The sequence below is a fragment of the Dermochelys coriacea genome, chromosome 18 (assembly GCF_009764565.3).
Source record: "Dermochelys coriacea isolate rDerCor1 chromosome 18, rDerCor1.pri.v4, whole genome shotgun sequence".
Classification (NCBI taxonomy): Eukaryota; Metazoa; Chordata; order Testudines; family Dermochelyidae; genus Dermochelys; species Dermochelys coriacea.
Window position 1 is genome coordinate 12977376 of NC_050085.1, and position 21377 is coordinate 12998752.

Here is a 21377-nt window from a genome sequence, read left to right on the forward strand (position 1 = left end):
TAAGCAAAACCCTGCCAAAGGAGAACACAAATCATAAGGCTATTGTCATAATTGGATCACCTTGATACTGAAGAGCTTGCATATATGGCGTTTGGGGGGCTGAATCTAGCAGCCCTTATGCACTCACATGACTGATCCCTACTAATGCAAAGTAGTGCCATGGAAGAAAATAGCACTACTTGCATGTGTCTGGATTGCAGGATCAGGATCTAAGCATCTTCACTCTCTCTCTCTCTCTCTCTCTCTCTCACACACACAAACACCTTTGCCTATGAAACACTGGAAGACATAATGGCAAATTACTATTTGTATTACAGTATTGCCTAGAGGTCCCAGCCGAGATCAGGCCCAATGGTGCCAGGTGCTTTACCTACAAATAATAGGAGTCCATGCCTCAAAGGAGATTAAATGACAAAGTCTACTGAAAGAGGCATATGAATGTGGCTAATAATTAAGAACATTAAGTTTGCTACAGGAAATGGCTTTCCTTTCACCTGGAGGGGCTCAGGCTTCCAAGCAGGATCTTTCTCAATCTTCCCCATCTCTGTTCTCTAACCTGGGCCTCCTTGTCTTGAATCACAGGCCTCTCCTCATCTTGCCGGACCCCATGACAATGAGGCTCAGGACACTCAAGTAGTAATGCAAAGGTATTGGCTTAGTCCACGTTGGAGTTGTAGTGCTTCTATTCTGGGTTGTCATGATGTCCCATCCTCCAAGCTATTGCTTTGAAACGGAGGTAAGGGAGGATGGCTCATGAGGCACACAGTTTGGATCCCACCCAGCCAGCTGAAAGTCATCCTTCCAGAGCCCCAGCCTGCACAGGGAGCAGTGGCCTGATCTTACACAAATCTTGGCTATTACCATGTGGTGCTGCCACCAAGACAGGTATCACAAATAACCACATTTTTACTTACTTCCTCTAAATTAAAACCAGGCACCATAGACATTTTAAAACGAATACATTTATGAAATCAACACATTAGATAATAGGATTATAAAGCAGTTTCCCATTACACCAGTGTTTATCAACTATTATGTAGTTTGCAATAGTGTCCAAAGGCTCCAATGCTGAGACCCCACTGTGCTAGGCAGTTATGTCAGTATCGATCCCCTAGTCTCATTTTTCTAAGCTTAAGTTGCATTGTATTTGGCACAAGGAAACCCAACGTGCATAGTGCATCCCAGCTAGCTAGCTGGAGCATGAGACTACCACTGTGTTCATAGGCTAGTTACTTACCACTGCGTGGCCGGACTGGCAATGGAGAATAAATAAGGGACCATACAGGGCTAGCAGGAACAAATTCTCCCCATTAAAAAGACATTCTGCTCCATTTCCCCACTGGTAGGCAGCAGGAATACCAAACAGTAAAGGAGAATTTGAAAAATGCTTCTTTGATGGACACACATCATCAATAAGAAAGCACTGAAAGGGGAAATTCCTAATTTTTCTAGTACACCTTATCGATCACACCTTCTGTGCTAATGAATGGACCGGATATGTCCAGCAGAGATGAGTCTAGACGATTAAACGACTGATAATGGGAAACAGACCCTCTCTTTCACTACTGATGTTCTAGCAAACTAGAAATAAAAGTTACCACCAGCTCGGTGGCAGGTCAGTGGCTGACATGGTACCTGTTGGTGGTTCTCAATTTAGTTTCTAATAGATACCTGTCCACATCACAAAATCCCCATTCACAACCGACACCCTGACTGGCCGTCTTCATGGAGGAGAAAGAATCGAATGGGCAAGACTATCAAGTTTCCCACTCACCCTAAAGGCGATTCCCTCCAGGTCAGGGTTGCATCTCATTGGCGGGGCACTGCATGGGGGCAACTTGCATTGGCTTGAGTTGTCTGCTAACTCTGTGTAGCTTTGAGATTACAGCTTGATTGCAAGGTACGTATGCGCACACACCGGCGGTCTCCCCCCCCCACATGCACGTGCGTGCACGCGCGCACACACACACACACACACACACACACACACACACACACACACACACACTGAAATAAAAGACACATTTAAGTGAGATTTATAATTTCTAATTTTTTGGGGTATTTTTTTCCTGTTTTTTAAAGAAAAATAATCGTCTTTAAACACCGAGCATGAACTAAAAACCTCCCAGGGACAGATTTCCCTGTAACTGGAGCACAATGTAACTAAACTGTACAGCATCAGAGCCCAAAGCAAGCATACAGATAACATACAACATTTCTTTAGTAGGAGATATAGTTTAGGAGTCTGCTTTATCATCATTCCCCACCCCCACAAATACCTACTTCTACCAGCAGGTACCTCAAACCCCTCCCCACCCATCCAAGGACACAAAGGATTTGATAGTCATTTCTGGAGGCAGCGTTTGTGGAAACAGCTTCCTCGCACTGACGAAATAGGTGCTTTCTGATGTTCTTACAGACATCTGGGATAGAAGTTCAGACAAGGATATCTCCAGGAAGGGTGGTTGGTAAACATAGCAGTATCCAGATATCTCCAGAGGCAGCAAAGGCTCCCAGCTGCATCACTTTAGAGACCCCCAACTAGTTCGGCAATGTTTCACAACGTTACTGTCACCCAGGAATAGGGAGTGGAATTTGGACATTCACTGGCCAAAATTGCCACTGAGTAAGCGGGCTGAACTGCAGCGAGTTCAGTCCGCTTATGTGCCAGGAATGCTTACTTCTAGGTCTGGGCTATTATAGGATATGACAACTCGTTCTCCAAACTCTCTTCACTCCTTTAACAATATGCATCACACCTGCTGATACAGCTACGCTCTGGAAAAGTAGCATTGGGAATCCAAGATGCTCTTAATTCAGAGCTGACATCGTCATGGGAAGACTCTCCAGGGTTTTGGGACATGCCTAATAAATCTGGGCACAGAGAAGAAGGATGTATGCATCTTTAAGGGAGGATGGGGAGGAGAGAGGGTGATCATTCAGCAGCAGGGCTGAGGTTCCTTTTGGTAAGAGTTCATTTATGTCCCACCTCTAAGTCAACCTTGACCTTATTTAAATAAAGCTCAAATCTTGTTTAAAGTACAGAAAGTTTACATCCATCCCCACCCCTAAAAGGCTTTTACAGCAAAAACAATTAGAAAAATAAAATTCCATCCCTGAACAATATTGTACGAAGACCCATGCCACCAGCAATTCATGCACAAAGATTTTGACTGGGGAAACTTTTTTTTTTGGATTCCTTCAAACCAGCATTATATAGAATAGCAGCAGCAGCAGCAGCAGCAAGATGGACATCAGTGTCCAGTAGCTGGATTAAGGCTGACAATATAGTGACAAACATGGCCTCAGATCTTTCAAAATGAAGAAACTCTTCAAACATTTATACACACACATGCACACACACTAACAACAGTGAAGGCTCTGCATCAGCAATAGCATCGCTCCTGCCTTGTTCTAGCACCAGATTGAAAGGGCTTGTGATTTTCCTCTTAAGTGAGAGCATCCAAAAAGTCTTAAAACGGCTTCAGACAGGGTCACCTAAATGCCTGGCCAGGAGCCCAACCAGCAGCAGATTCAGAAATGGAATCAGGGAGTTCCTGAAACAAGAAACATGCAAGAGGAAGAAAGGAGGGGCTGGGAGTCTACAGAGCCACGGGTGCTAGGAACAAAGAAGAAATGCTAGAAAGGAGAAAATCCAGCAGTGGAGTTTGGTGGGGACAAATAAAAACCATGTGAAGTGGGGCCACGTGCTAGAAGTAGCAGTGGGTAAATACAGCACAGACTGTGAGGTGAGAAATGAAACGAATTTCATGGCATAAGCAAAGTGACAGTGCACATCTATCACAATAAGACACACAAGGCCACCGTACTCTACGGCATGCCAGTCTCCACTTAGGAGCATGTGGGCATGCCAAAAGTCAGGACAAGGGGCTCCGACCAGGATACCACAGGTTGTTGCGGGTCAGGAGTGAATTACAGTGCCACAGCGGTATGGAGAAGCTTGTGGAATGCTCACCAGTGCAGGGGCACTACCAGTTTTTTGCCTATATGAACACTAAATACAACCCAAAGAAACGTCAGAGAGAACAAATCTCACCACAGTGAGGTTGCAGACTAGCCCAAACATGGGAAACATTTAATGCAAGTTACAAAGAGTTACTAATCAGCATACAGCATGGCCCACTATTTCTGATGCAGTTGCTAGTCTGAACCTAGGCCGTGGGGAAAGAGTTGCCTGGTAGACAGCCATGCCTGAACACCAAAGGAGGGTCCAGACAAAGCTACAGAGTCACCTGCTTCCACAATCTCTTGATAAGAGCCCGTGGCAGTCAGTCAGTCTCCTGCATGTGACGAGAGAGAGGAGAAGGCAGTACGAGAGCTTTGCTGACCAATAGGGGCTAGAAGAGGGTTGCTAAGATAATGCAAGAATAGGTGCCAGAGACACAGGGAGAGCAAGACTTGAGTCACCAGCAATAAAGGCCACTCACCTGGATGGGGAGCACATTGATTAAGAGTGTTCGGTTATCATTTTGTTTGTCCTAGGAGAGGGCATGATGGCTCAATAAGCAACATGAAGGAAAAGCAGTTTCTTAAAGCACCAGATCTCCACTATGAGCTGAGATTTTCAGATTAATAGGGAAGTCTTATCGTCAGCAGACTACCACAGTGGTTGGGTATGGAGGAGAAGGAGGAGGAATGCCCAAAGTAGACAGTAGCAGGGCATGCAGTGGGGAAGAGACATGGCAAGTTCAATTCAGTAGTTTCAGAACAGAAGATGTGGAGACGCAAGAGGATTCAAGACCAAAAGGAGAACAGGACCAGGACCACAGGAAGGTTCTGGGCAGAGTCCTGTCATGCTTCAGAGGCCTCATCCTTTGTGCCATGTGGTTGGGATGGAGGAATTTAGACATTAGGGCCATAATTTTCAGACAAGCCCATGATTTTGGGTGTCCAACTTGACACCTTAAAAGGGACCTGATTTCCAAGGAGCGCTGAAAACTCACCCTCTGGAAAAACAATTACCTGGCTCCTTTAAGGCATCTCAAGTTGGACACCCAAAAAACTGAGACTTTCAAAATTAAAAACTATTTTTGAAAGTCTTGGGCGAGCACCATGGATTTTAAGGGACATCCTGGACGCTTAGCCGATCTGGTGCATCTCTAGCTGAGACAGACTTGCAGTTTAGCCAAGAAGGCAATACCTTAAATAGTGAATGGTAAAGGCCTCCAGCAACCATGAGGAGCCAGGCCTCTAGAGTGGGGCATGTTATCAGACTCCTCCCTGTTAGAAGCGCTCTTCACACAGTTTCCAAAACAGTATGTTTATGTGGTTTACAGTAAGAACAAGCTGTGCAGCTCCCAGTGTCAGCAAACACATCAGCAGTCAGAGCTGCAGCCTGGAGCTCCTGAGGCACGATGCAAGTGCATCAGGGCACATATTACAGTAGTATTGGCGCCTCCTGGCAAGGCGAAAAGCATGGGTTTGCTTTTTTAATGCAGGTGTGCCCAGATCTACAGCAGCTGTACTGGTTTGAGCAATGGACATGAATGGTTACCGGGAGCCAGAACTGCAGGAAGGCAACTGGCTAGAGACCTCAGACAGCAGATCGGATGGATGTGTGCACACACGCACATGCACCATGCAAGAGAATCACAGAACAGCTAAGATCCCTGCTATGGGTTCTGGAAACCTTAAGGAGGACATAAAACCATTCATATAGAACGAACCGGGGAGAGTGAGAGGGACGGAGAATAGGTGCCAACAAGGAAACCAGGCTGGGGAAGCCATTTCAATAATCAAAGACCAGGTCCTGCTTCTTGTCTCCAACTTATTTGTTCAAATTCTTCGTATTCCATCATGACCGTCCATCTGAGGTTGGTTAATAGGTGGGAAAGATGGGATGAGACAAAGCCAACCAGGTCATTTACATCTTCTTCAGTTCACGCCACAGACAGATTCTTTAGAAAGAAGGTGCAAGGGACGTTAGCTGACCTCTCACCTTGAGCCGGGTATTGTGAAGAGTCCCGCTGGCTACCTCCAGGATCACAACAGCCCTTCGATACGTTCTGCTCCAAGGTGGCAGCAGCAGCTGTCTGGCTCTGTGTCCCTGCGGCCTGGCAGGCAGTGGTTGATAAGCAGCATGCACGGCCATAAGACACCAAAGCTGCGGTTGAATTGTTCTTGTGTCAGAGTCTCTTGGGAAGTAGGTGGCACCACGAAGAGCTGGGGCGGCGCAGGTCAGCGCAGGCTCTGGTAGAGGTAGGCTGATGTGAAGATCGCATTGGCTGTCAGGCTTATGGCAAGGAGACCTCGGATAGTGGAGTTACCAAAATGACCTTTGCAGGGGCAGGGAGGGGAGGGAAGGGGGAAAAAAAGAAAAAAAGAAAAAAGAAGATGCCAGTAAGAACTAGTAAGGAACTTGAGGAAATAACAATGATGAACAGAAATCTCCCTTTCCATGCCCAATGTTTTTATTCGGATCAGAAGATGGTGAACCAGGTTTCCAGCCACAATCCAGGCAGGAAAGACTCTGATGTACTTCTCCATTCAATTCTTTCCCATTCCCTTCTAATCTCACCCACCATTTCCTGACCCAGGAGAACACTGTAGTGCTCAGTGTTTCTCCAACAGTCTGAGGAACAAGGAGAGCCTTGTAGTAAAGGCACAGGACTGGCACAGAGGAGATCTGCCGCCTTCTTCTGTCTCTGCCAATTATTTTTGTTTGATTATTGCCAAGTCACTTAGATACAATGAATAGTTCGTTCTCTCTCTCTCTCTCCACACACACACACACACACACACACACACACACACACAGAACCTGCCACCCACCTCTCCAGCCTGCTGGGTCTTCTCCTTTGGTGGTCGTGTCCACCACACAGGTGGATGAATGTGACGAATTATCCTCTTTTTTGATGGAATTATTACTGCAAATACTCCCTCTTTCCACGACTGACCTCATATCTGTGAGAGGAGAGGAAGAGGCACCATCAGAAAAAAACAGATGCAATGGAAATTATAAGCCTGTTGCCAGAAGTGGATGGTGAAACATTGCAGAGCAGTGCTGCACAAGAGGTTAGGACTGGAAGTGAAGACAAAAGACAAATCCAGGAGCTCTTTGGAATAATTCATCAGTGTGAAACAAACAATCCTACCACAACTGCAATGACTGGATGAATTTCGGAAGTCAGAATGTAATTATTCAAGCTAGAATGTGGTCAGGACAATTGGGATAACACCCTTAATCTTGTGAAAGCACCTATGATCATCCAAATAATAAAAATAAATAATAACAATGGGATCTTAAATGACAAGTGGAGAGGAACTTGGTTTCACCTTGAATCTGAAGGACAGGGCTTCTAGCAGTACAGTGGCCCCCAGTACAGTGACACGAAGGGCCATTGGACCCAATATGGACTCTCAGCTACTGAGCCATCGGTACCACTTGGGTTTTCCTTGATGGTCTCCCCTTCCCTTTGCCAACTGCTTAGCTTGCAAGCTGACCGACTGTGACTGGACTGCACTCTGGGGAAGAGGTCAGGCACATACCAGGCATTCCCCGCTCGATGAGGTTCTTTTTCGGGAATGGGGTCAGCTCAGCAGCCAAGACGTTGCTGTCGGGGTGCGGGGGCTCATCCAAGCTGGTCGGCATGTGCACGGCGTCACTCTGGGATGGAAAAAGCAGCAGCTTCTGCCCTTTCAGGTTCAGGCGTGCAGGACTGATGAGGGGCCGGCGGTAATGCAAGGAGCCTGAGCTGGAGGTGACAGAGCCAGCCACCGAAGGTGCTGGAGATGGGATGGGGGATGGGGCGCAGCTTCCAGACAGCAGGGAGTAGTACTCTGAAATGGAGACGCACCGGGGGCAGAGAGAGAAAATTTAGGCTGGGAAATGTGGTGGGTGTGTTCTCCAACCGGTCTGCGAGAGGAGGGTGTGTATGTGTCCCTATTCATTTCAAAAAGTCCTTGCCGTGCTACGAGTGACCGGGACATCTCCTCTATGCCTGTTCTTTACTCTGAGAACACACATTGTAAGATCGGGGCGGGGGGGTTTCTGCAGTTTCCTAGGGTCAGAACCAAAAACTTCTATCTTTGCAAAGGAACTTGGGGAAACAAGACATATAGTAGTCCTCAGTTAACTCCATTAAGGCTGTGTCTATACACAAGCATTGCAGCAATTGACTAAGCTGACTTATAAAATGATGCATTAGATCTGTGCAACTTGTCTTTAGAAAAGGCCCAAGACTTTGCTCCATTTAAATGGAGATGGTTTAAATTTACTGTTGCCCAACAGAACAGGAGGTTAGAAGGTCAACTCTCCTCTCCATTCACTGAACTTTTCACCTCATGCAGCCCAGGTTCAACCCACTCTTACCCTTTCCACCCTTTAAGGTTCCCCAAGCCATAGATCAGCTTCTTCTACTGCACCATCACCCCAGCATCTATCATGGAACTCAATGGATCAAATTCAGCTGGGATTTCTGGTACTGTAACCGCGATGTCACATCATGGTTCATGCTGGTGCATCACAATGGGATAACTTTGGAGGGGAGAAGAACACTTAGAACGGGAGAGAGAAGGTAAGTTTTTAATGGCCCGACACCCCCTTTGGGTCTGGTCGCTGGGCTCCTTCAGTGGAGTTTACATTTTGCATGCAGCTTATTTTTAAAGGAGTGATTTTGGCAGATACTTTCAGACTGTTTGTTTGAAGCATACACCAGGAAAGTGGGGGGCGGGCAGGGAATTAACCCAGACTGCAGCTGCGTTCGGATTGTTAAAACACGGGCAGTATAAACTTGATGCAGAGGCAAGGCATCCAGACGGGGACAGAAGGTCTGTCTGGGGTCAGAAGTGCACAGACAGGTCACCGGTATGATGGGGCACTGAACAGGCACAGCAGACAAAGAAGTTTGATAATCAGTTCCTTGGACCGGGGGGGGGGGGGGGAAGGGGGGACACTAAAGAAAGAGGGAAAGAGCTGCAGATGGAAAGCTTGAAATCACTCAGCGACACCTCAGCTTTTACATGTTTTCCAATATTTCTGCAGCTATCAAAAGAACGTGAAGGCTGGGGATACCATAGAGTAGCTTTTACCCTTTACTCTTCAGTTCTTCCTCAGAGGCCCTACATAACATTCACCTCTCTCCAAAGCCAGGTAACCATAACTGCGTACACTTGTTGCAGGGATAAAGCACTCCAGCCCACACATGCACCCTCTTCCTGTTCTTCTCTGCCTCAAGGCAGGATGATGCTACTTCTGCAGCATTCCCCGTCCCTGTTGGCCCAAGAAATGGAGAACCTGAACTCTTCAATGGCAGCAAGCTACACTGCCACTAAGTGACTGAGCCAATTCAAGGTCCAGTTGTGCATGCAACATCCCAAGCAATAGCAGAAGTCTCAGACCACACCCCACTGGGCAACAAAACTTCTGCAACTGGCCAGTCTCTGGCCAAAGACTGAAGAGGGCATGGAGAGTAAGTTTCCCTCTTAGCTTTGAGGTGTTGCCCTCCAGATCAGGGTTGAAATGCAACATACTTGCACTGTTGCTGCCAATGCAGCTGCCTAGAGCCTGCAGGGCTCTCTCTGGCACTAAATGTAGACTTTAAAAGGTGTGTGCGTGTCTCTCTCTCTCTCTGAAATACTAGATTTTTCCAGCCTGTTTTGTATTCCCATTTGCAATAAGGTTTTATAAAGGGCGAGGCAGAGGACTTGTAGCTGTAGCACTGCTGATGCATCACTACACTAGTGAACCATGATCCTGACTTTGGTGGGTGAGGGAACAGGGAAGGACTTTAGCAGTGGAGTTGCACTGCAGAGACCTTTGGAGCTGTATGACTGGGAAAAATAATAGTGTTTGGAAGTCACTCTGATCCTCACCCACTCAGAAGGCATCATGTTAAGTTTAGATCCAAATCCAAGGAAGGCTGGTCTTGTGTTTAAAGCACTGCACTGGACACTGGAGATTTGGGTTCAGTTCTTGATTCCACTGCAGATGCTGTAGCTCATTGGGTAAGTCACATAACTGCTCTATCCTTTCTACGTCTGTCTTGTCTACTTAATTGTAAGCTTTTCTGGGCAAGGGTTTCCTTATTGTGTGGAAGTACAGCACCTAGCGTGATGGGGGTCTGAGCCTCAGTTCAGGCTACAAGGTGCTACTTGCAATCTTACTAATGATTACTCTGATCTTTCATTGGAAAGTGGGCAGGAGGAAAGAAATAGGATTAACCTTCTACCACATGTTTTAGCAAGTCATTTCAACCCCTGGGAGTCTCGGCACTGCAAGTTCTCGCCCTTACCTGATGCAGGCGACTCCTTAGACTGAGATCCCTGGGACGCTGGGCGGCTTCCACTGAACAAGTAGCCAGAATCTAAAAAGCAAACCAAAGAAACTCAGCACAGGTGCTAAATACTGTAGCAAGCACCAAGAAAAGCACCTGTGTTGTCCAGCCTCACTAACACAAGTTCATGTACCAGCTCCAGCAGCTTCCTCCCAGGACTGTCGTGTGCTCTGCTAAAAGGGGCTCTTCATAACCCCAAGCTGTCACACCGTGGTTAAGGGGAGACAGGCCTGAGGTGCACAGGGGTTTGAGCATTCAATAATCCAGATCACCCCTCTGTCTATAGAGCTGGCTTCCACCCCCACTGAGGGCGACCAGAGGGCAAGCTGCTGAAGACAAACTCAGCTTACTTACCTGGACCTGGGCAGCCAGGTGGCATTCAGGGACCCGATGCAAGAGTCACCACTGCCAAAGGAAAGCTGCATGGACTAAGGCTAAGCCACTTCTAGCTCTAGTTCCATAGTCAGCATGATCCTGGCCCCATTTGTTGCTTCCCTCTCTGCGCCTCCTTTTCTCCCCTCCCTTAAATCCTCAATAAAGCCCCTCATGACTGGCTCCCATAGTACCCCTCTCACAAGATGCGGCTCAGACCAAAAGCCCATTTAAGACCTTATAGGGCGTCACCCCAGGGTCCTGCCCATTGCCGAGTGAAGGGCCCTCCAGTTTCAATTCAACATTCCCCGCCCTTCTGTGCAGTGTGGTGGTGAACAACTGTCACCTTTCCCTCTAGAAGTGGCTGCATTTCATTGACTGGCAAAACTAGGGTTAAACTATCTGAGATGAGGACAGAGAGAGAGAGAGAGAGAGAGAGAGAGAGAGAGAGAGAAACATACGGTATTACTACTACACCATATGTCTCAGCTTCTCAGAAAGTCTGAGCAATGGATGCGTTGTGTGAGAGCGTTTCTGGTGACCAAGGCTGCTCAGTAACTATTTCTGAGTTGCATCCCCTGCCTTTTATGGTTCAGTTCTCCTGCCTGAGCTGGAAACGTTCAATGCTGTAGAGGGAGCCAGACCCAACTGAATGCTTGAGAAGTTCAAAGGCAAATCCAAGCACACTGAGTGCACAAGTCCTCCCTCGGGCCTTGTGTGCAGAAAGGTATCCCTTCTCTGCTTGGCTGCAGGGGAACAGATGCAGCCAGCAAACTTCAAAAAAGTTCTGGGTAGGAGGCAGGTTGAGAGTCCCACAGCAGCGAGAGAGGAGAACTCGCCCCCTCCCCCCCGCCCATGTTCCCCAGACAGCCTTTGCAGCTGCGGCGCTCGGCATGCTCCTTCGTTCTATAGCTATGGACAAATCTGTGACCCTTGGTGCTTCCCAAGAGGATCTTTATCCTTGTTTGAGTTGCTCTGCATCTTAAATGAACTAAGAAGCTGCTGGCCTGACAAGGAGCTGGGGAGAGGGTCTGAGAAGGCAGCAGGAAGAGAAAAAGAAAGAAGCTGGCAAGGAGACTTGTGGTTTAACTGACACCAGAAGAAGATTCTGCCACTCCGTGCTGCACAGCCAGTAACTTATGGGACTTTATTTTGGCGCCCATTACTTTCAGGATCCCACCTCTGCTCAAGTGATCCTTCCAGTTCTCTATGATTGCAAAAGGACAAACAGAGCCAGGATCTTTAGGTTCCAAGCCCTGTGTTTGGAGAGACCCCTGATTTGGCAGGGACTTCAGCATTTTGATGGGTCTTGACCCCACAGCACCTTAAATGTGTTGCTGGCTCAGTGCTATTTTAAAAAGCATCAGTACCAGCTCCCAGCAGTTGCTTGCATGTGGCTCCCTCACTAGGGAGCCAAGGGCCATTAGGTGCACATTTCCTGCCATGTATTTGCACCATGGGGTGGCTTGTCACGATCTTAAAGGATGGAAGGTAGAGAAAAGATTCCACCCTCTCCTACGTGACTGAGCATGCAACTCTCTCTCACATTCTAGTGACAGAATCAAATGAATTCCATCTGCGTCTTTGGATGTGCAGCAAGGAACCTATGGTAAAGTTCAGATAAAGCTGCAAGAACCAGGAGACCCAAGCGTTATCCCCAAAACCTCGTCCTTACATTGTCCTTTGGGATAAAGCTATTTAAATAAATATTGTTTGAGGTGCCAAATGGGTTTGGAGACCGAAAGCCCTGTTATGCGCAGAAGAGATGCGGCACAGACAGGGCAAGCTTCCATGCACTGCTCAGCCCCTGTGCCTCAGCCTGGAGCTGCAAAGCCACGCAAAAGTATGGACCACACAAGGATGGGTGGAGTGGGAGGGCGGGGGGGTGGGGGAGAAATCACAGCTGCATGGCAGATTTGCACCTGCTGTCCCCAGTTGTAAAGGAATAGGAAGAAGAATGTTGTGCCAAAAAGCCACCGTCCTGCTGAAAGGTTTTGCACGGCTTTTCTTTCAACTGCTCCTGATGGATCCAGGAGAGCTGCTGGTAGCACGAGCCAAATTGAACAAAAATGGCTTGGTTGCTCTTACCACTGCGGTGTTATTCTAGAACCCATCAGTGGCTTGGCCTCTGACCCTTAATAATCACTCACTGACAGGGCAGGGCAGCGCTTTCCTTGGATGGAGAGTGGCATGTGCTTGCTGGTTTCAAGAACAAATTTAGGGCTGAGGTTTAACACACTGGTAAGAGAGAATCTTTCATCAGCCTTATAAATCTTTCCTGCACTGCACAGACTCTTGTCAGAGGCCCTCCCAGCCAGGCAGTACAAAACCGGGAGCGTGGGGGGTTGCAGCTGTATTTGTGCACAATAAAACCAGACTTAAAAGATGGGCCAATCTTCTGCCCCATCAGATTGTAGTGAGAAAAAGCAGCCTTACCCGCAAGCAGATGTACTCCAGTGAGAAACAGATAAATCAGGGCTAGTTTACACAAGTTCCTGCTCAGCAAGCTGGTGCACTGCAGATTCATGCTCGCCTTGCCATGCAGTAAGTCGTCATATAGACGAGTCCTCGGTCTCAGACTAGGAGAAGCTAACTTAGTGACTCGGGCCCCTTTTGTTCAGTTACTTTAAGACAAAGACAGCTCCACTCTTCTTCCCACAACCACTATCGTAATTAGCTCACGCCTCCCCCGCACCCGACACTGGCCCAAGAACTGAACTCTTTCATGCCTAGAAGATACCACAATAGGTGAAGATTGAGCATGCTGGATGGGCAGCGTGCAGGGGATGTTTGCATCATTGCTGCCTGGGTTGCACTTATTTTAGATGTCTTCAAGCTCCAGAGCTGTCAAGTTTGTACCTTTGACTGACACTGAATTCACATTTAAAAAAAAAAACAAAAACAAAACAAAACAGAGAATGTCGCAGCTTTGCAGCCTAGTTCTTCCCCACATGCAGAGATTTAAACTGTAATTATTATTATTTAAACTCAACAGCTCTGTTCACCTGCCTCCTCTAAACATGTTCCTAAAAAAAACCTTCCAGGAAAAAAAGAGTGGGTGTGTTGGAAGCATACATTTAAATTGAGACAGACCTGGATCTTGACAGTGAAATGGAGATCACAGGCTGGGGCACTTGTTAGGGTGTTTAAAAGACCTCAGAGACACTCAGAACTACTACCAGAGCAGGTCTGGAATCGGGGTATGGAATACAAGACCCTGCTGATGGCTGTAAATTCTCCCCAGACACTTCTGGCTCCAGTTACAGCACACTGGTCCAGACGACAGATTTGAGCAGTGTGTTTTACACTTCTGTTGCTGAGGAGGACGGGAATGCCCCAGTTTAAGAGTCTGACTTTTACTAAGCTTCCTATCTCCCCCCGGCCAAAAAATACTTCTAACGCACTGCACAACCACCTGTGGGTAAAATATTTGCTTTCTCTTCTCCACCCTCAAACAAAGGCAATTTGATCTCCCATGACAGCTCATTTGGAAGAGGGTTCCCACCGAGTGCAAGGATCCACACTACATTGATGGTCATCCTCAATGATTGATCTTTCCCTCTCTTCACAAATGTGGAGGCTAAACTTTTCTAAGCTGCCCTAAGAGACCCAGATGCCCCTTTACTAGGAATTGGAGACCAGAGTCTCTTAGGAGGCTTAGGAGTCTCTTTGCTGAGACAGACACTGACTATAAGGCAGGATCTTCTGTCCAAGTGAGGGTCCCAGCAATTGCAGAAGAGTTGGGAAGACTTTGACCTGCTAGGGCCCCATAAGACACATGTGTGATTCCTGGTATGTTTAAATGTGTTTATTGTTTTTATTATGTTTTCTCAGTGATGTTTTCGCTTTAGCAATAAATGCGCTTGCTTAGAACAGCAATTTATATGACTGGTAAATCACAACTGTCATAGCCCTCGGAGAGAAAGCAAAGCATCAGCACTGGCCATTAGGCAGTCTGGCTTGCTGGGGGTATCACAGCGTAAGGCAGGGGCTGTGCAGCCTTAAAACCCCTGGTCAGAAGGCAGTGGAAACAGGGTCCCTACCCAGAGACAGGCAATGGCAGAAGTTCCGAGTGCTGACTGGGCACTCCTGGAGTGGACCACGGAGGGAGGAATACGGGTGCAGTGATCCCTGATACTGTGACAGCTCTGCTGTGCGGCTGAGGCATTCCGATTGCTGCCTTGTGTGTCAGCAGTGGGCAAAGCAAGCCCTGTGTCTGCAGATCATGGAGAGCTTCGTGTTGAAAGGCCCTAAAGGAGACAGATTTGTATTTCAAGTGCGTCACTATGAGTGACTGATCCTCTCCTCACATGATTTTTATGATTACAGTTCCTGAGAACTAATAACTTTCAATCTAGTCCACTGCTGGGGAAATGGAACTCTCTGGAAAACACAAAGAGAACCTCTAACTGGAAACATTAAGCTGGTCAGTCAGTGGGGGCAATGCTCTTTATTCTGGCTTCCCAGTTCCCCAAACTCCACCCACAGCTACTCACCAACCAACCTAAGAGCTTCTTTGCTCTACCTAGGTGGTGACAATACCAAAGTTAGTTGTCTAGTATTAAAACCAACCGCTTGACCAATAGCCATGGAAGAGCATTGTATGGTACTCTTCTGCACTACTGGGACTGCAACTACCCAAGGATCAATGAAAATCATTTACACGTAACTCTTATCAATAGCTGCCACACGGGCATTAAGAATTAGCTTATGTGCACGAGCGCCAGCTTACAGACTCTCTGTTGCCTTTGAAGAATCAGTTATACTGAACCGGCAGGCTGACCATCTTAGAAGCAAGCACTATGCTATAAATGCTGTGCCTATAGAATCTATGAGATACCACATGTAAGACCTGCAAGGAGAGTGTGTGCATGCCCAATGCGTCACTGCCCACCAGCGTGCAGCTACTTATTCCGAACAACTAGTATTCACCATTCAGTTTGCACTTTTACAAGTGACATCATACAGTGCACAACAATGACCTCTAACTAGACTTACTAGTCTATTAGGCAATAGGCCAGTCACATTACAGTGGGCGGGAATCCATGACTCACTCCCACTTCAGTATGAACACAGCTACACTTTCATTTCCATCAGGTGTAGAAGTGTGGTGCATGCCTTACCTGTCCTGGCTAGGGAAGGGATGGTGCCCAGTGAAAGGGCCCTGTTCAGACGTCCAGGGAGTGAGGAAGAGGAAGCTCTGCGTGGGGATCTGAAGAACTGCTGGTTCGTCAGCTGGAGGAGGCTGGGTGGCGTTGGGATAAAAACAGACGGCGAGCCAGCGGAACAAGGGAAACCAATCCCAGAGCCACTGGGGAACAGAGCGACTGAATCCCCGGAAATAAACCTGTAAATGATATGCATGACATATATTCAGCAAGGGATAAATTCCAGCATCAACTGCTCACTGAGCTCTCACAGATGCACAAAAAGTGCAAAGCAACAAATCTCCACACACTCAGTAGTGCAACTAAGTATAAGTTGGCATGCTTGGTGGGGATGCCAGCATTGCGCCAATGCCTAGTCAGTCTACACAGGGAACATAGCACCAAATTAATCAGGAGTTGGCATCAAGTGGTGCCAATGTGAACAAGTGTGTCCACAGAGGTTCTATTCCAGCAATACTGAAAAAAACCCACCATGTCCACCTACCTCCAGTCAGTGCAGGGGCTGGCTACAAACCATTTAAAGGAGTTCACAACAAGTTAAGATGCTTGGCCTTGTCTATACGAGTCAGTTGCACCTGTTAATCTAAAGGTGTGATTTTAAACTGGTTTACTTAGAACCAGTGTGGACACTTACTTCACTTAAGCCTAAATCAATCTGAAACTGACTCAAGCGACATCCAAATAAACCACTCAAACTGAAGTAAGTGTCCACCACAGGGGTTTGCACTGGTTTTAAGTAAACCAGTTTAAAATCGCAACTTCAGTTAAACAGGTGCGACTGACTCATGTGGATAAGGTCTTACTCTACAGGAAAGGATCTCATAGTAAAGCACCATTGTTGCCCACTTCAGCAGTGTCCCGTCACCTTGGCCTGTCAGCCCTCTCCCTTGACTTCCAGCATGATCATAGCAGTCGCAGTAGGTTCAATTAGACAACTGCCAGTTTGCTCCTCTTGTACGTACAAGTATTGCTTTTTGCTACAGTTAAATGCAGTAGCAGCCAACGTGACTAACTGGGTTATTTAGGTCTTTGCAGAATACATGCAAGTCTAGGACTATAGGGTTAACTCTTGCTAATGAGCAAGGGAGCTCGTATTTTTCTTGGTTCCAGGACACTGACAGGGGGTTACACATTTTTGGTGTGTCTACTGCTCCATCATCATATATTTATCAATACTGAAGTTTCTCAGCGTCAGAATGGAAGATCTAAAAGAGAAGTTGATGTTTAGACTCCAGTGGAATAATACTCAGGGGGATTCCATCAATTTACATTGAGGCCTTGGGGTCAAAGCAGTTGGTGGGCCAGATTTTCCACTGGTATACATTGGTGTAACTCCACTGGTTTAATGATCAGCTAAGAATCTGACTAGATGTTGATAACTAGAATGCCTTATGAAGTGCATAAAAGTACAGTACCAATGGTGTGCACTTGGGATTGCCATGATGTTCATGGGAGCTAGGTGGTGAATAGAATAGCTTCCATCTCTAGAGTTCAGAGTTAAAAATCTCACTTCTGGTCATGCTAATACACTGAATATTAACATTGTGGGCTCTTGTTCACTAGCACCTCAGTTCTCTAGCTTGCTCTCTAGCCAAGTTACTTTTATGGCCCCCCCCCAAATACCGTAGTATCTGAGCACCTCACAACATCCCCGGCGAGGCAGAGAAATGCTGCTATCCTCCTCGTACAGATGGGTCAGTGAGGCACAGAGAGACGAAGGGACTTGCCTGAGGGCACACAGAGACTCTATGGAGAAGCAGGGACTTGAACCAAGATCTCCTAAGTCCTAGGCTAATGTCTGAATCATCCTTCCTCCACTCCTTCTATAGGGGTTGCAGTTCATACAGATGTGCACTAGCAAAGCTATATGGTGGGAACTGTGCTCCCCAGTGTTGCACATTGCTTGATTGGCTCATATCGCTTTATTGGTCTCTCTTACTTTCATGGACACACACACAAAATACTGGAGTTCTCGATGTGGAAAAGTTTAGAAAACTTAAAAGTTTGCCTATATTCCAGAACAGCGATTCTCAACCTATTTACCACTGGGGGCTGCATATGCAGCTCTGTGTGTGTTAAGTGGGCTGCATCCACACAACACATATACTACCTGTATGGCCCTGAGGATGTCACATGGGCCGCAGCTGTGTACTGATTGGACCACAGATTGAGAACCACTGATCCAGAGCAACAACAGCCCTGGTTTCATGGGCAGTGGATACCATAGGCTGGGGAAGGCTGTGCCTCCCCAAACAGCCAGGTGTGTCTCCGCCCATGCTCTGCCCCCAGGCTCCCCCCTCCTGCTACTGCTCAGTGCGGCCACTGCTCCAGTCTCCCTGTGGGGTGGCCTCAACTGGGGCTGCGCTGCCTGCCCTCACATTGTTTCCGGTGGAGGGTGGGGTGGTGTTGGGCCACACGCCACCCGCCGTCTTGTCACTCTGGGGCTGCGGCTGCCCCCCTGGTGCTCCAGGGCTGGGGCCATGCTGCCCACCCTCCTGGTGCTCTGGGTGCGGAGCCTCGGGTGGAAGGGCTGGGACTGAGGACTAGCCTCCCCCAGCTAGCAGTTCACGCACCACCCATGCCTGGTTCCCTGGACCATTTCAGAAAGCTTCCAACCAAGTCTCAGGAGGGGGCTAGAGGACAGTGCTCCAGGACTAAGAACATAAAAGAGTAGATGTAGATTTAAAGAAGGACATACCAAAAATACCAGTGTCAGATATCGTAAAATAAAGCTCTCACAACTGTATAACAGGGTTCTATTCCATAGCTGGGACAGCCATGCCACAGGGATGCGTTTTGGTTTTTTTAAATAGGGTAACACAAGACAACTTTCCCAGCATTTTACTCACAGGATTACTCCATACAAAAACTATGGAGTTACCAGAGCTGCATTAGATGTCACAATTCTACCACCTACATTGATTCATAGCGCTCTAATCAACCGAACAAATGATCTATCAAAAGATTACTCCAATTGCCTCCTGGCAATTTTGAAGCAATCATGGTCATCAGAGCCCCTGGACACGTACACATAGCTCAGATGATCTACACAGCATCAGACAGACAGAGTTCTGTTCTAATGACACTACAAAAAACAGTGCTTACCCAGGCTCCAACATCAGTATCATGGGGCAGGCACAAGCTTAGTTTCTGGTGGCTTTTTTAAATTGTATTTTTGAAAGCTGTCACAGGAAAAACCTGCTTTATTTAAATTTTATACAAGATATCCCCATGTTCTATTACAGGATTTGTAAAACAGTTAAAAACTACAGGAGAGAAAAGCAAGGGGTGGTGAGAAGCAAACTGCCAACACGTGGAGGAGTAATGGGACAGACAGTGCAATGATGTGATATCACAGCAATCTATTTGCATACTTCAGTCCCATTACTTAGACTATCAGACATCAAGGGACTCTCAGATTTTAAGAAAGTGACTTCAGAGCAAAGTGATGTAGTTCTGTAGTTACTGAGCATCAACTTGTTAGATAAATACTTTACATTTTTGTAGTGCCTGCTAGCAGAGGACCTCAGAACACTGAAACATCTAACTAATATAGTTTCGACATCCCTGTGGAGGTAAAGTATTACTCCCACTATAGATGGGAACACAGACACAAAAAAGTGAAGTAACTTGCCCAAGGCCATACAGGAAGCAGAACAGGGAGAAGCTGCCAGAATTCCCTGATCCCGTGCTCTGATTTATGGTGATTTATGCTACAGAGCATTTTGAAACAAATGAAGCACATGCCATTCTCTTTCATGGATAATGGGGTGATACAGTGACACAATAGAAGCAAAAAGACAAATTTGTCTACAACAAGCAGGTTAATTTTAAAAGATCGCTGCACTTTAAAGGATAGAGTCAACATCTGAATTTTTCCTCTCTTTTTAAAAGCAATCTGCAAGTATGGGACAAACTATCCAACTAGTTTCACCTATCAAGCTAAACAAGATCTGCATCAGCCAAGCTTACAGTAACGTTCTCAGGCTGGACATGTCTTGTAACAGAGGCAAGCAGCTTATCAGTTAACCAAAATCTTCCCTCTGCCTAGATTCCAGAGGGCCTAGAACAAGATGCCATGCTTCTCAAGTCTAGCTTTACCCTTTAATGCTCGCACACCCACTCCCCCAACCCACGCACCCAGATCCAAGCTCCGTCTGTGGAGCAGAAATGGACGTACACAGCTGGACCGGGATGGAAATGAAACAAGATGATGTGTCAGTGGAAATCGCCCATCCCAGAGAAATACCCACCATACACAAAGTGGCCAGGACAGCAAGGAACAAATCCAAGTCCTCACACGTGGTTCGTCAGGTTGCTTTCTCCTACCGCCATACCTTGCTACGTTTTGGGGCAAAGGGTTGATTTTGGACAGCTCCTCTCTGTGCCTGAACACACTGTGTCCAGCTCACTGGCTTTTTTGGAGCTTTCTCACTTGAGAAATTTGAAGATTTTACAGTCATTCGTCACTTTCAGAGTCCATGACTGGGATATAAGCTATTGTTGGGAGTTAGATTTCTCCCTCGTTTTCTTCCTGTAGACCATGCAGCTCTGCAGCCTTACTGCACCCTAAACCTCACCTGCGCAGAGGGTCTCCTGTCTCCCAGACAGTGGAAGCAGGGAAGGAAATTATTCCCCTTGCACCATATTGATATGGGAACTCTTACTGTCAAGAAGGACAAGAGCGGCCAGATAATCTGAGTAGAGCACATGAGTGCAGCAGACCCCTGGCACTGACCGACGGGGCGGAGAGTTCTGAAGGACTCTTGGTTTGACTGTGAAAAAAGTTAAGTCCTCTGGCTGTTTTAAGTCAACAAGCACAACTTAGTGTATGCAAAATCCTGCCCCTTCTACAATACCCATCTCTGTGGTCTGTCCAGTGGTGCCTTCTTCCCCACAGCTATAGGAGGAGCTAGAGCAGAGGACCTAGCATGGAAACGGGTTTCCATGCCTGAGCAGTAGAGCGCTCACCTAAGCAGTTTATAGAAGCAGGTGGAAAGGAAGAGGAGGAAGAACAGAGTCACAGTGCAGGAAGCAGCCACATCAGCCCCTAAAAACACAGCAATGCAGGATTGAGCTGTGACCTCTTCTCTCTGTCTCCCCAGGGGGTTAAGAACGGGCTCTGAACTGTGTTGCTCTATGTTGTGCATGTATAAACATTTGAGCAGCAGTAGCGAAGAGATGAAAAAAGGCTTTGGAGTCAAACGGGTGTTGGAAATAGTCAGGGCCACGAAGCCGTTTATTTTAAAACTCGGTGTCATGAACAATAATCTAGTATCTCGAGTAGTGTTTACAGTGATTCTAAAAATTACTAGACAGTCAGCCACAATTCTACTGTACAGGTACTTTAAATAGTCGTTAAGTAAAACGTTGCCTGATATGGGACAGTATGCAGGACAGGAAGAGCTGCCTCCCACCAGCAGGGCCTACCCTGTGCCAAAGCCTTTCCTCAGTCCAGAACAAGGCCCACAAAGGGTGGATTTTGAATGCCATCTAAGGGAACTGCACAGGGACGACTTGTCATCCCCAGGGCAGAAAAGGA

At 47.1% G+C, this 21377-nt stretch overlaps 1 protein-coding gene across 1 annotated transcript in view; it reads right to left on the bottom strand.

Annotated features, from left to right (window-relative positions):
• Positions 1-1551: 1551 nt before the first annotated feature.
• The window catches only part of TMEM201 (transmembrane protein 201), a 51803-nt gene continuing 31977 nt past the window's right edge, over positions 1552-21377 (bottom strand). Inside the window, exons 7-11 of the mRNA XM_038376905.2 lie at positions 15791-16014; positions 10254-10325; positions 7510-7800; positions 6793-6924; positions 1552-6296 (exon numbers count right to left, since the gene is read on the bottom strand). Of these exons, the coding sequence (XP_038232833.1) occupies positions 6199-6296; positions 6793-6924; positions 7510-7800; positions 10254-10325; positions 15791-16014 (817 nt within the window). The 3' untranslated portion in view covers positions 1552-6198. The remainder of the gene's footprint in view (positions 6297-6792; positions 6925-7509; positions 7801-10253; positions 10326-15790; positions 16015-21377) is intronic.